Raw genomic sequence first — 14,982 nt, forward strand, 5'->3', positions numbered from 1 at the left:
GGACGGGCTGCCGGCGCTTTTAGAGGCAGCGGGCGCCATTGTCTGATGGCCCTCACATTCAAGCAGTAGCGGGGACTGCGCAGGCCGCTGGACGAGTGAGAGGGCAGATCACGATGTGACAAGGCCTGCAGGCGCCGACAGGGGGGAGCCTGGGATGCAAGAGGAGGTTTGCTTGACTGATGTTTGGCGAACGGGGGAAGAGAGGCATTGGTTGCACGAGTTGGGGGAGAGAAGCCAGGCGAACGAACAGATTGGCCAGCAAGAAGCAGTCCAAGAAGGCCAGGATGCAACCGAGTCACTTCACTGCGCATTCACAGTGTTTGATTGGTGGAGGCTGCATGACGAAGCGCCCGGATCGGAGGCTAGACGGAGGAGGGCAGATCAGAAGGCGCTTACAGAGTGACTGTCACTGGATGCTCGAGCCTGAATTATGGGATTTGGAATCAGGATAAAGAAGAATGAGGAGACTACTGACTTGGATATTGTTGAGCAGGAGCAATTGAGTGATATTTCTAGCCTTGGAAACATGGACGATGGACAGATCGCTAGCCGCTGACCCCACAGTGTCAAGCTTTATCACCGTCAAGCACAACCATCCTCCTTCCAAGTCTCCAGTTCATCATACAACCATGCATCCACTATCACCAAACAACCCCTAGTCCAACGTCTCTCCTCTCCTCTCCTCTACTCACCGCCCCTCAATCTCGCCGCAGCACCCCCTCCCCTACCCCCTCCCCTACCCCCTCCCTAAGCGCTCAAACGACAATGCCCCACACCCGCCGCAAAAAAACCCCCTCGCACCAGAACAAGCGCCTAACAGTCACCGACGACTCGGGCTGGACGCACGTCACAACAACCGGCAATGCGCGCCGCATAGGTCGCAAACAGAGCGCGACTCCAAAGCCAATTCCGAAACCGGGGCAGGAGAATGCCGATGTGCATGAGGAACCCGAGCCCCTCGAACCGCTTGTCCCCGCGGAGGCACCACCGAAGACAACACTGTCTACCCTCCGGCGCCATTTAGTTCTATATCGTGAGCGATGGGAGGGGTCAGCGACTTGGAGATGTGTGGTTGATGGGTTGAGGCGCGGGTTGCCTTTATTTTCATCGGGTTCAGAGCGCTCGCTGGAGCAGCAATTGTCGGAGCTTGAAATACAGCATGAGCGCGAGGAGGAGGACAAAGATAATGGCAGTGGGAATGACAACGGAACCGGAGGCGAAGACAAAGATGATTCGGGTCTATCAATTGTATGCATCGGCCTCGGAAGTCCCAGCGGTTTCTTGCGCGGGGGATGGGTCGATCGTCGCGCAGTCTCAATGTACCAGCTCGCCGCGCTGGTGAGCCTGATGGAGTGGATTGGTTCGTTCTTCGTCTCTCATAACCGTCCTATACAACTAGGGTCAAAATCCCAAACTAACATGCCACCCTCTTCAGAGAAAAACACTCCGCCATCGTCCACCTCCAACCCCAACCCAAAACCTCCGACCTACGCCCAAGATCCCGTCTTCAACACACACGATACCACCCTCCTCTCATCCCAAACCATAACCGTCCTCACGCACCCATCCGCATTCACCAAAATCAGCCCAAACACAATCCTCTTCGCCCCCGGCGCAGAAAGACGACATTTAGAACTCCTCCTTGCGCGGAACCCCGCGGTTGTTATCGGTGGCCCGTTGGAAGATATCGAGTCGGACGTTGTGAAGCGGTGGTTGAGCAGACGGGGGTCTGTAAAACTGGATGTATTCGAGGAGCTCGAGACGGCGTTTTGGGGGATGAGTGTTTATTATCCCTCTGTAGAGGAAGGTGAGGTGGAAGATGGTTGAGTTGAGTTGCGTGGTTTGCAGGCTGGATGGATAGCGCCGAGCTAATAGGTATTGGCACGAAGGCTTACTACAAGGCTAGCTAGCAGGTGGTGCTTCGTCTGCCTGGCTAATCCTAAGCTCCCCTGCTAGCCGGGGCCACAGCGCGGTCAGAAGCCGAAAGCAGAGCGGCAAATGTGGTGCGATGTGGTGGCATTCAGGCAAGCTCGAGCCGAAGTTGGCGGTATCAGAGCAAATCAATCACTGGATGATCAATAGGCTACGCTACGCTACCCATGCACAAATCAGGTCCCGGCTTTCGCCCAGACAACCCGAGCGAACTCAGGATGAGATTCAGAATGGGTTAAGGAAATTACAAAACGCCAGAAAGTCTCGATGAGACGGAGCAAAGGAATCAGATGAGATCATTCAAAATTGTATGTGTGCATGCGCATGTGTACGTGTACGTTAAATACATAAAACATATATAGACAGAGAGATAGATCATAGAACGCCGATAGATACCCACCCATTCTGAAATCTGAACAGTCGTGACGGGAGAAGGCATAATGCCCATCAAACAATATCCATACCCATACCAAGATAAAACAGTTGAAAACAGCTGGAGGGATGGGATGAAGGATCACGACGCCGTCCACTCCTTCCCCCCACAATCCGGGATCTCAATCCCAGGCTTCAGGTTCCGGCCTGGGTCCATAAGACCCCATTTATCTTCCCATTGCATGTCGCCCTCGTTGAATTGGACTTTCCACGGTTCGTCGAAGGCTTCGAACCTACACACATGAAGCAACCTTGTTAGTACCTACTTGACTTGGTTGGGATTGGGAGTGAGAAAACATACCAAAAATAGTCCGTCCCGTTCTCCATAGCCTGACATACCCAATCCGCCATGAAGCGATTCATCTCCTTGACGCCGGCCACAGCACCAGACGTATCATCTGGGCAATTGGCGCCATCGCCGCAGTCGTTTCCGCCGCCCGAGGGCCAACCAACCTCAGCGATGATATTGCCCTTATTCGTGCCCTGTGTGAGGGGTGCATTGTGGTTATTCCAGAAACTCCACGTCCAAGCCGCAGCCTTGTCGACTTCGACGCCACCGAAAAATGGGTGGACGTTTGACATGACGACGTCCGTTGCGTCGGTTAATGTTTCGTCCCAGTTGTCGCCGAGGTCGGAGGTCGCAACTTTGATGTTGATGTTGTGGTTGTCGAAGTGGTCGCGGACTTGGCGCATGTAGCGGATGATGTTGCGGCGTGCTTCTTCGATTGTGTCGCCGGCGCGGTAGAGGGCTTCATTGCCGATGATGGCGCCCTTGAAGATGGAGTGGTCGTCTCTGTTGTCGAGGATGTCGTAGAGTTGGGAGAGCTGGCGGTCGTTGGTGGATGTGTTTGTGTCGATCCAAACGCCTAGCCAGAGTTTCATGTCTGTTAGTTCGAGGCGGTCAATAGCGTGCAGGACCATTTCGGTTTGGTTGCAGTCTGTGCCGTATAGTCGGACGGTGTTGGTTAGTTGTGAGAGGACGGCGATGTCGCGGGTTACGTTGTTTTGGGATGGCGGCCACTTGTCGCACTCTGGGTGCTGGACGCCCCAGGGGGTGTAGTCCATTCCGGGGAACACCTTGTGTAGGCCTTCCATGGCCATGAGGGACTTGATCTCTTCGGAGTTCTTGTCGAGGTCGCCGTTCTTTTCTTCGTCGTCGTCTGCTGATACTGATGAGTCGGATTTGGCCTCTGACTTGCGGTTGCCCAACGTGCCACCAATCGCACCGCCAACTATGGCCCCGACGACGATGAAAGCAAGGATACCACCGATAATCCATCCGCGCTTTCGACTGCCGCCAGAGGGTCTGGGTTTAGTGAAGTGAGTTGCCTTTTCCACAGAGGGCAAGCTCCCACTTCCCGCAGCGGCGGGAACAGGTCCGTATGAAACATCAGCTGCCTTCTTTGCGCCGAAGAACCCTCCTAGAAGCCCGCCGCCTGCACCGGCCACGGCCCCGGCCGCCGCAGCATTCCTCTTCGACGGTGGAGCAGCAGCAAATCCGTCATCTCCATCGTCGAGAATCTCATCTGGGTTGATCGGATAGTCATGGGCGCTATATACCGAATGTCGCTGATACGGCCAGTTCGCGGATTGATAGGGAGATGAACCATCAAGGAAGCTATGCCGAGAGCCATTCGGCGGCGTCATGCTTCCCAACGGCGCAGCCGCACCCCCCAGCGCCGCACTCGAGCCGACTGTTTCGTGGGACGCCTCGGGGCCCGGTCCTCGCTCGCTCGGCGGCGCAGGTACATACGGGTTATCGGCGCCTATAGTGTGGTAGCCTCGTTCAGCGGGGATATAACCCATTGGAGCGTCTGTTTCCCTGAAAGCGTCAACGCCACTCTGACGGTCATGGGTGTTGGCAACGCCAAGGGCGATACCACTAATACCGCCGCCTACGGCCGCAGGGCCTAAATTGTCCATCCCAGGTGTTGCTGTTGATCGCGTCCGCATGGATTCTGTGTGTGCTAGCCCGCCGCCGCCGCCAGGACCCCAGTTCTGCTGGCCGTTCTCCGGTACTGATGAGAGGCCTCGCTCGCCGCCGTTCTGGGTGCGGCCGTACCCGTGCATTCGGTGTTGAGAGGGGATCGGCGGGATATCGCCGTACTGTTCGCTGTCGCCCATGAGGTGCCCGTCTGCTCCGTCGCGGGTATAATTGGCACCGGTCATTTGCAGGACGACCGGGTGCGTCCAATTGCGTTGGTTAACCTTCCTATCGTCGAAGAACCGACTTGGTCGATGTTTCTCGATCGGAGACTCAGATAGTCACGAAACGGAAGACGTAATTCGACAGATGAAGGACGTAAGAATCGAGCCGAGACGTTGGAAGATTTACCTGGTCAAAGATTAGCAAGACACTGGAACCATCTGAAACGCCAAATTCCCAGAAACCCACCGGGGGCGTTTGAACCAGGGTTCCGTGAAGCAAAAGCGATGAAAAGGTTTGCAGAGTCAGGAACAGGACAGGGTGAGCCAGGGATAGATAAACAGCGTGGCGATTATCGGGATACGACGCAGATATCAGTTATTATCGAATAATGGGATTGAATACACGAAGGAAGCAGAGCCAGCCCAGACGGGGATTGCGGTATAAAGATTAAAGCACCAACGGCCGATCAGGTGAGGGGGGCGGCGACTTGCGATTCAGATCGAGCGGGCGAGAGAAAAAGGAAAAGAAGAGAAAAGAAGTGAGATGAAAGAAAGTAAACGTGGAAAACTGGAAAGCCGAAGCGACCGGAGGAACCGGCAATGGTGAATCCTTCCAGAGTCCCAGCTTCTGGCCTTGTCAGATCGAGTTCAGTGTTCATCGTGCTGCAAGCAGATGTTGATAGCAACGACCGCGATCGCCATCGCAGTGGGGCTGTGTCCCCGACAACCAGCAATACAGACAGACCCTGTAAGCCTGTAAGGGTAAGACCCTGTAAGACCCTGTTCTCAAGGGCCTAAAGACGGGCAGATCTGTATTATACTGTTCGGTACGGTAACAGCTGCCACGGGGTTGACCGCTATAAATAGGCGCGCTATTCCTGGTTCGGACGGCAAAGACATCCGCCCGCTGCAAACGTGGTGTTTCTGCCATCTGGACGGTGAGACATGCATCAATTTAAAGTATAACATGGGTGAGACGCGCGTCCAAAGTTCTTGTGCTTGAGAGACAGCATGTGACGGTTTCGGATGCTCTGACTTGAGACATTGTTCTGGGCCCCGCCTGCGGGTTGGCGGCCTATCGCTTCTAGAAGCTTAGCACGGTGCTCCGTGCTATCTATACGGGAAAGCCTCTGCAAGTGGCTTACGGTGTTTCAAAGCGGGATATTTCGGCAGCACATGATAATTATTCTAGTAAAATTCGGTTCATGCCTATCATGATGCCCATGAGCAGGCGGTTGATAAAGACATCTGAAGTAGAAAATGATATTCAGAGCATTATATAGTCGAACATTGAGCGCGCTGTAGAGGCAAGTGTAAAAGAAGAAGAGCCAAAAAATTCAAGAGACGAAGAGACGACAATACTTCACAGCGAAGTCGAAGAACAGAATACATCGAACAAGAACAAGACAAACCGTAAGTCATCACTAAAGCTCGCTGAAGTCCTCCATTTCTGTTCAATCAATCCGCTATACTTTCTCGTTTCCAATTCCATTGCATTTCCGAGCCGTGTCGCATAATCATTATTCGTGCATACCAATCGTCAACTGATCAACGCGGATAGTCATCAAGAAAGAATCCAAATCTGAACCCAAAATGTCAAGAAATCGGGCTAAGTAAAGCCCCAACAAGCCACCACGCTTTCGGCTGTAGGCGATTCAGTGCTGTGTCTATTACATTATAGTACAACCAGCCGGGGGCGTGATAGAGTCGTCGGGTATCAGAAGAAAAAAAAGAAAAGAAAACCAGAAGTATATAAAGAAAAAGCCGAATTTCACAACAACCAAGCGGAATAAGAGCTGGTGAAAGTGGTTCAAGCACTGTTTATCCTTTAGGGTTCGACTTCTTCGGCTTCGTGCTGGGAGGCTGAAAGTCCGCCTTCGCGAGAAGATGCAGTCCTCTTCCTCCGATCAAGGAATCGTCGTTTTCCCGCGCGGGTTTCAAAGTGGGATGGGATTGACCCTGGCTCTTGACCGGCGGCAAGCATGGTGCTGCGCATTTTGTTTCGGTAGGCGTCCACTAGTTACGCACGTCAGGTCAGGACCGGTATCCTTCAGGAAGCTATTGCCTGAGGTCTGAGGTGAGGGTACTACTCACGAGACCGCTGAAGGAACAGCATTCGACCCGCGAATACTCTACTCTGGCTCCAGCTCATCCGGTAACCCAAGTCATTCAACAATACCTCCTTCCTATGCCGACGCCTAGAGATCCTGGGGACAGAAATCTCACTGTCATCGTCGACCTGCGGAGCCGGAACCATAATCCTTCCCACAGTAGTTTCCTCATAATCATCATCGACATCATTGGCCTCTGCGCCATCTTTTATATACCTGTTTCCAGGAACCGATTGGCCTCGAGGGCTCTTCATCTGCACGGGAAAATAAGCGCGCGGGTACACGGAGTTGGACATGCGATATGAGTCCGGGATCTCGTCCATGTCCACCTGGTCGAGCATGACCTTGACACGAACTCGGCACCCTCGCTGTGTGTCATCAACCAGAATGAACTTGCGGCGTTTACCTTCGGGCAGTGTTCCGAAGAGCTCGTCCTTGCTGGGGTCGTGTTCGTCGTCCTCGTCTACCTCCTCAACTCGGCCAGGTGTAGACGTCGCAACGGCTGGTTGGCGTCCGAAAGACCCGATTCCGCTGTCGCGGATTAAAGGTGGAATGGATGGGCCACGATGACCGGAGGATGAATTGGCAGGGAGCGGGAAGGTAGGGTAGCCGTGGAAGACCTGTGCGGTACGGATATCCGTTGGCGACTGCCCGCTAGGGGAAGGCGCCGGTGGGAGCGGGCGGTGGGCACCACTCGTGAATTCGGCGGGACCTACAGAGCAAGGCAACATCGAAAATTAGCCTACACATGTTCGCATGTGGCGCGTCAGGGAAGGGTGATGGTACGCAAGCGATAACATAGCAAACGACATGTTGGAGGCGTTGGGGGTATAGAGTTAAGACCGAAGAAACGCCAGCCAAAAAAAGAAACCAAAACGAGGTACAAGTACAAAGATACCCATCAACAAAATGGCAACATAATAACAGGCCTAGGTGTCACACGGATTCTTACATGCGGGAAGGGGAATAAAGCAAGGCAGAATAGAAACATAAGCTCATACATCAGGGCTTGAGGTGGCGTCAACATGAAAAGCAATTTATATGTGACGGAACATACCGCTAACTTCCTCTGGCCCCGGGTGTCCGTCCGGCTGAGCGTGATGGTGATGTAGCTGCGGCGGACCCATAGCTGCCAATGGTCCGAGGGGTGGCCGTGGGCCAACTGGAGTTAGACTGGAGCTCGAAACCCCAGAAGCAACGGTGGCTGTAGGAGCCATATGTGGAGGCGGCGGTTGTGGAATGCCGGTTCGTCGGTTGATTTTAGCCATGCGCCTCACACGCCGGCTTCGTAGTCGAGGGTCCTGGTTGCTATTTCTCCAACTATCAACTGCTCGTTGAATCAATCCGCGCTTCCCTCGCAGTGCAGGGTTGAGGTCTGCCAGTGCCCAGCCCACGGCATTGCACTCTGTTTCGTAAACCAGACGGTTTCCTCTGTACTGGTCCTTGTTGCAGCATGCCCGAGGGTAGACGCAGTTCTCAGTCTTGAATTCTTGGCTCAAGGTATCCACGTTGACGGACTCGACATCGCACCGTATAGTATACTCCATTTTCACACGATCACGAGAGTACTCAAAGGCAATCCACTGGACGCCATTACTATCTTGTCGTACGACTAGAGGGGTTGTTGCTGGGATCGGACCTGGTGCTGCGCTAGAGGCTGCCCCAAGGTTTGGACTTGGATGACTTGCATTGCTTGGAAGAGGTGCGCTAGATGTAGAGTGTGGTGGGTTCAGGAGGGCTCTCTGGGGAGGCGTTCCTTGTTGTACTGTAGTAGCAGTAGGGCTAGTCAATGCGGCTGTCGGCGGCTGGGAGGACTGGTGTGGTAATTGGGATGTGCTTGTTTGATGAGGCATCATCAGGGACTGAGTAGTGAGAGGGAGTTGTTGAGGCGAGGGATGTGCTCCATAGGGAGAAGGCTGCACAGGATTCAGGGCTGATAAAGCCTGCTGATAGCCATATAAAGTTGACGTCATCTGGGGGGATTGCGTATAGAGACTCCTATTGTGCTGTTCATGCGTCTGAGAAGTCACTGAAGCAGGTGAGCTTGATTGGGGAGTATGGTAGATGGGGGGATAAGGTCGATGCATTTGCGTGGTAGCCATGATTTCTTGAGGACCTAGAGCAAAATGAGACAAGGTCTAGATTGACTAACTTCTGAAAGGAATAGGAGCTATTGGGATCGACCGTCGAATGGCCAATATCCTCTCACGCGTTGGGGGGGGTTGTAAGACAAAGTCACTTACCGCTAGATGGGTATTGGCCTGGTGCACTCGCCGTGGTGTAAGACGGATGCGGCGTATAATAGGTTTGCTCTTGAGCTTGTGGGCCGTATGAATGTTGGTGATGCAGGACCCCGTTTCCTAACGTCTGAGGACCATATGATCCAGGAGAGATATTTGTGCTAGCTTGATGCGGCGACTCAGGTTGCTTCGGTTTTTGAGCAAGACTTGTTGAGCCGGGATGTTGAAGATGTGAACTATGAGGGCCTTGATGCCCAGAAATAGAGTGATGACGCAACTGGAATCAATACCACTGGTCAGTAATGCCCTATATGTAGATCTAACGCTCGAGACTGCATGTCGGGAAATCTGCATAGCCCCCGGCAGCCACGGCAGCCACATGACAGTGACTGCCAACCTCCGGACTATGTCATAAATAGCATGCCAATATGAAAGGGCCCATGGGCATTCCGAAAAACTCTTTGGGCGTTGTGGATCTGGACCATTAGATGGCTAACTCCAGGCTGTTGTATATGGGAAAGAAGCCGCTTCCGTTCTGGTCTCTCTCAGTACAAGAAACCTCGTAACGAGCAACGGCCCATGAGCCGAACTTCTTGTAGGAGCTGTCAGTCGCACCAAGTGTGACGGAGCGAGCCAACCTTCCACTGTAACAACGGTGTCTCCAGATGTCCTTTTGTTGTTTCTTAGGTTGCACACAACCTGTCTCGCGACACCTTGGATTGCAGAGCTCGCGGGCCACTGCCCACGTCGGCCGAAGACTCGCACAATGATGTCTTCCGCAAAACGGCGACTATCGGACCAGGAGAAAGGGTCTGTCAAGGTCTCATGGAGTGGAGAACGGGTACTTGGAGCCTCAATGTGGATGGAGCCTGACGCACCAACATGGCCAGGGTCGAGTCGCGTGTACCAAAGCTTAAGATATTGGAATCTGACTACTGCAGATCGCCGTACCTTGTCAAGCCCCATCGGAAGATCGTCGTTGGAGTCCCGTACGCAGTCCAGGAAGAGCTTTGCTGGGTGCCAGCCTTCCAGGTCGTTCCCGGAACCATCCACGTGAAACCAGCTAGGATGTCCTTGGATGAGGCCGAAGAACGAGGGGGAGCAAATGACGAGATAAAGCAAGACAGCAAAAGAAAAAATAAACAGACTTACAGGGTTGTCAAGAGGCTCGTCCTTGTACTTTGTCGTAGGGGAATGGGCAAGGTCATTCCGGACAATGCCAGTCATAATTGACCTTCAGCAGCCACGTATCGAGAAGGACTCGAGATTCTCGTCGACTCAAGAGGCTCATTCCATAAACACTGTGAGATGGACAGACAGGCCTTAGCAACAATGGGAGAACGATTGCGCAGGGATGAATGGCAGGGAGGTTGAAAGAATAACAGCGAAAGAAGACAAGGTTAAGGTAAAAGCAGACGAAGCTTAGGGAAGCAGAGAGCCAACAGCAGTGGCCAGTTGTGCGGAGGCCCTGGACTGGACTGGGCCGGAGCGACTGGAGTGACTGGGGGAGGGGAAAAGGGAAAGATGGATGGGCCTTGTCGGTTGTTAAACGGTGCGCTGCCAGTGTGTGGAGGGTCCAGGGTCGTTATTTAGCTGCGCCGGAGAGGGAGACCCATCGTGCTGGCAGTGGCATTGCGAGCCTTGCCACAAACGGTAAAGGCACTGTTCACGGAGAGAAAATAAAGAGCGCGAGGGAAAGAGACAGCAGGAAACAAAAGAAAAATAAAATAAAATAAAAAAGTGACAGAAAAGAAAAAGGAAACGGGCAAGGCAGTGTTGAGGGCAGACGAGCGTGCAAGGCCCAGTGAGTGGTGGGGATATCAAGATGAGCTTGTTACTAGCGGGAAGGTGGTGTAATATGAACAAGGATAGATGCAGGACGCAGGAGAAGGCGCAAATGTAACAGCAGCTCAGCTGGCTAGTTGGAGTTGTTGTAGTTCCAGTAGAAGATGATGTGCAGCTTGCATCGAGAACGACTGAAGATTGTCAAGGTCAGACTAACCTGAGACTAACAGCTCTCATCCGTCAGGTAAGCGCATGCAGGCGCGTAATCCGTCTGGAAAAGAGGGCGAGAATGGACTGTTGTCTGGTGGAGGAGGCCAGGGCGCTGATTGTCTGAGGAGAGATTAAAGGAAGAAAAAGAAAAGAAGAAGCCAGCCGCGGGTCAAGACAAAGAAATGGAGCCGCGAGCCATCTTAAATCATGGAGTGTCAAGAGCCGAGAGTCTGGAATTAAGAGCAGCAGCAAAGAGCAAAGTCGGGGGTACTTTTGGAGAACTAGCTTAACCTTCGCCGGTGGGTTCGTTGCGAGTCGAGACTGAGATATCTGAGTCTAGTAGAAGAGCAGTTGCTGATATCATCGGCCAGAATAACACACTAAAATAATCGATTTAGATTTACAAGAATAATAATACACTGTAGTATGCGCGGAACAGATGCAGCTAGGTAACTGCTCAGTGCTCAGAAAGTGTGCCTCAGGGACGACACAAGACTAGTTGACGCATTCCATTCTTTTGACAGCTTGACGCTTGACATCTGCCCCTTGAGGCTTCAAAGGAATCAGATCCACCTCATCTGCTGTAGCCTGTGTGGTTCTGGCGAGGGATCCAGAATCCAGAGACAGGACAATGTGGATAAGCCGGAGGATACCTTGCATAGGCGAGTCAAGGCTGGGCAAGGATTGATCTCGCAGCTCCCGAGTCCAACCTGGCACTGGCAGTCAGGTACCGTCCACTAGCGTTTCCTGCTCTCCAGCCTGACCCCGGCCACCGAGGTTGAGGGTGAAGAATAATATGCTGACCAATGCGGAATTGATCTCCTTCGAGGAATACCATCCTCTCTCCGGACTGACCAAGTGTTCATCCTGGATTCTATGGTAGATACTTCAGGTGGTCTGTACAGATCGGCGTATTGTAAAGAACGTACGGCCCGCGTCATTTTGTCATCTTCTTTATTTTTTGCTTTTTTCCTGTTTCTCGACTCTTCTTCCCTCTGCCTTCTCGCAGTTAGTCCAAAGTCAATCAGCGAAATAACGACCGTTACCACACTCAACTCGATCTTGTCACAGCGCCGTACGTGAATCAGCCGATCTGACTTGCTGCCGTCAGCCTTGTTCCCACCGGCCCAGACCCCAAATCCACCGCTCCCGAGCCGCCCGCCGAATCACGATCACCACTTCCCCAGCCCCATCGACGCCCAGGTCCCTCGAATCAGCAATTGGTGCGAATAAGATGGCGATGCCACCCTCCCCAGTGCCTTCATGGCTTTCCCTCCTTGGCCGCATCTTGAATTAACTCGAAACGCTCTAACGGTCCCCGGCAACAGGACGATCCCGCAGCCTTGGAGGGAAGAACAACAGGTTGCTTGAATCATTGGGGATAATCAAAGAGCCACAAGGAAAAGGAAGAGAAGAAAGGGACGAAGAGAGTGCTCTCTGTCCATCATGAACAGGACTGTGTAACGCTGCTGCCATTGCAGACCGCCATCTTCCTTTCCTTCTCGCTCCCGCTGCTTCGCGGAAAAGTCCTTCCCTTCGTCCAGCGAGTCGCGACTGAGCATGACCATTCTGTTAATCAACGTTCAAGTCCTTTGTATCGGCTCTACCGAGACCGGACTCACTGACAATATAATCGAGGTATCGTCGAATCGGTGGCACGCGTGAGCTAACGGACGGGCGTTTCCTGCTTCGTCGTCGGCCCCGCATATTTTTTTTCCACTCAATCAGCGCCAAAAATGTCAAGGCCCCATCTTTTAGCATGTCTTGGCATGAGGGCTTTCAAGCCTCGCTCTTTGACTTTGAGTCTTCTGGAGTCAGACTAAACCGCGACAAAATAAAGTGGGTCAACGATAAGATTCCTCCAGCCACGCAGTGACATTGACCATCTCCCTTCGCAGAATGAGAATGTCCTCGTGCGTTCCATGTGAAACCGGATCGAAAGCAAGCATACCCTGGGCGAATCCTGGCTAAAGAGCCTATCAACGTTACGAGAACCTCGATTTCTTCCGCGTGTAACGGGGACGGGTCGCAGACTTCCTTCAGAGACCTTGAATGACAGGCAAATTTGTGCGACCTTGAACTATCTGCTTGCAGTGGTACTGGTCAGCGGCGCTTTGGTTGGATGACAATGACATCGAGTCTCATCGAGAAGAGGGGTCAAGGTAACCTCGCTCCATCAGCAGACGTTCGGAACATCGATCAAAACATAAAGTCATACCCAATCGAGGGTCTCTTTGATAGGACCTGAGAGAAATTACTGACGAGCCGAACTTCTGCTCGGTGACGACGTTCAAGCCGCCAAGGGCTCGATGGCGTTGAATGGGTCTTTCCTAAAGTGAACTAGCGGGCTGTCGTAATCGGGGCTCCTCAGTTTCCAGAGCTGTGTCTAGCGTCAGCCTGGTCCAGTGGGATTGGAGGGTTGGAACAGCCACCATGATCTGATGCAGGGAGTTAGTCGTCAACTCGTTCCACACCTGTTGGGCCATCCCCATGTCAACCCTCGACGAGGAAGTCTTATTGCAAGTTTTTCAACAATATGCTGCGCGGCCGTTGAGAGTCTACATCCGTGAAACACGTTTCTAAAGGTGATATTCTCAGTGCCCGCCAAGGCCCCTCCTCAGTTATCAATCTTGAGACCGAGCTCGAAGTCTGGACCAATGAGCCCAAAGCTCATCAGTTCTAGGTCCTTCGAACGAAGAGTGTACTCCGGTTTAGGTCTCTCGAAGACCGGACGCAGCTCAAGGCTCCGTCATGGGGGAGCCGCGGTATCTACGGAGTAGGTGTCTTCGCGTCTACTATGAGTGCTTCTAATACGTACTATCAAAACCGCGGAGTAGATACTTCCTGGGGAAGGTGCAGTACTTCATTCCTGGAGTCAGTCGCAAAAGCTCAATCAAAAAGGCGCGATCTTTCCAGACCTACCCTGGGCCGGAAGCCTCAGTCAAACGACAAGCCTTCAGCTCTTGTCAGCCCAACCATGCTACCTAGGAATGCGTTTTCCCTCGCGGCTGATAGCTTCGATGACGAGTGCCCTGATTCGATATATCCCCTACAGCTGCGGAGAAGACCTCCAGAGACAGTCTCACGAGTCACCGGGCCTATTCTTGCAGAACAGGAGAATTCCAAGATGACATCGCTCGTCGATTCGCTGCATGTAACAAGCGTTGCATGTCGTTGCGCACATCCTTTCTCAAGAGCCGCGGGGAGGTTACGGAGTGTGCTCTGGGCACAGAGTGTAATAGTCACATCCTCTCGCTCCGGAAAAACCGGCGGCGGCACGGAGAAACGGCACTGGCATTGTTGGTACGGCTCAACACCCCGCTGAGCCGTTGAACACCGGTCAACGCCTCCATCTAAATGGGGTAAAAATCGACACGGACAGGCGTGGAGACCGAACAGTTGCTTTTTGCTCTTTGACTTTGTACCTTTTCACTTGGCTAGCCTGCCACTAACGTGATTCAGAGGTGATCGGCGGCTGGGGACTTCATACATATCAGCTGCGCTACCGAGACACGTTTCTCGAAGTCTTCGCCTGAATGCTGAGACACAGTCGACCCTGGTCGAAACCGTCTATGTAATCCTTGGAGGCAGATCGCTCCAAACACGTTTGGGTCGACATGGGCCCATCCAGATCGTTTGTTGAGCTTGCGCACAATTCCAGGCGTTTCTTGGAGTGATGCGGCCAACTGCAACGGAATCCCCTCCTCGACGATGCGAACCTGTGGACTCTGAAGGCACAAGGCGTAAACTCGCAAACCCAGGAAAATGGTCATTGTTGTCTGTCATGATTAATACTCCTGATTATTACATACTTTCGATCATCATAACAGCCCTTATTAATGCGAAGAGATTCCGCCGAGCCCTCATGATCCCGTTGGCGTTATATCCCCTATACTACTTTCGGCATATCGCCAGAGGACAGCCAGTCAGTTTGCTCCGTTAAGTACTCTCGATGTGATGCCCCGCAGGAGGGATCCACCCCCGGTGCTTACAGTCTTGAGACGGAGAGGCGTCATAGTTGCATCAATCAATACTTGCTTGACATCTGAACTCATCCCTCAAGCCTTGACGTCTGACAAAAACAAATTCGCCTCGATAATGTCACGAGCACAATGTGGCGGAGC

General features: G+C 52.9%; 4 protein-coding genes across 4 annotated transcripts; 2 read left to right on the plus strand and 2 right to left on the minus strand.

The window, feature by feature from the left end:
* Positions 1–661: 661 nt before the first annotated feature.
* BDV17DRAFT_178794 (SRR1 family protein) lies at positions 662–1,918 on the plus strand. Its single transcript, XM_073754906.1, has 2 exons — positions 662–1,360; positions 1,436–1,918. The coding sequence occupies exons 1-2, from the start codon at positions 766–768 to the stop codon at positions 1,825–1,827; spliced, it is 987 nt and encodes a 328-aa protein (XP_073612610.1). The 5' UTR covers positions 662–765; the 3' UTR covers positions 1,828–1,918.
* Positions 1,919–2,446: 528 nt separating this feature from the next.
* On the minus strand, positions 2,447–4,488 carry bgt3 (putative cell wall glucanase; the record flags this gene model as incomplete). Its single annotated transcript, XM_073760412.1, has 2 exons — positions 2,447–2,597; positions 2,666–4,488. The coding sequence occupies 2 exons, from the start codon at positions 4,486–4,488 to the stop codon at positions 2,447–2,449; spliced, it is 1,974 nt and encodes a 657-aa protein (XP_073612611.1).
* A 1,852-nt stretch (positions 4,489–6,340) lies between these two features.
* On the minus strand, positions 6,341–10,090 carry BDV17DRAFT_283770 (uncharacterized protein; the record flags this gene model as incomplete). The annotated part of the gene is made up of 5 exons (XM_073760413.1): positions 6,341–6,528; positions 6,607–7,335; positions 7,681–8,739; positions 8,867–9,140; positions 10,016–10,090. 5 exons carry the CDS (start codon positions 10,088–10,090, stop codon positions 6,341–6,343), a joined length of 2,325 nt encoding a protein of 774 aa, XP_073612612.1.
* Positions 10,091–13,503: 3,413 nt separating this feature from the next.
* BDV17DRAFT_178883 (uncharacterized protein) lies at positions 13,504–14,359 on the plus strand. Its single transcript, XM_073754908.1, has one exon. It carries the CDS (start codon positions 13,656–13,658, stop codon positions 14,181–14,183), a length of 528 nt encoding a protein of 175 aa, XP_073612613.1. The 5' UTR covers positions 13,504–13,655; the 3' UTR covers positions 14,184–14,359.
* Positions 14,360–14,982: the final 623 nt, after the last annotated feature.

This window comes from Aspergillus undulatus (assembly GCF_047715775.1).
Source record: "Aspergillus undulatus strain CBS 261.88 unplaced genomic scaffold BDV17scaffold_50, whole genome shotgun sequence".
NCBI lineage: Eukaryota > Fungi > Ascomycota > Eurotiomycetes > Eurotiales > Aspergillaceae > Aspergillus > Aspergillus undulatus.

Coding starts and splice junctions, on each gene's coding strand:
- BDV17DRAFT_178883 (XM_073754908.1), top strand. CDS start 13,656: ATGAGTGCTTCTAATACGTACTATCAAAACCGCGGAGTAGATACTTCC.
- BDV17DRAFT_178794 (XM_073754906.1), top strand. CDS start 766: ATGCCCCACACCCGCCGCAAAAAAACCCCCTCGCACCAGAACAAGCGC. Junction 1,361..1,435: donor GAGCCTGATGGAGTGGATTG/GTTCGTTCTTCG, acceptor CACCCTCTTCAG/AGAAAAACACTCCGCCATCG.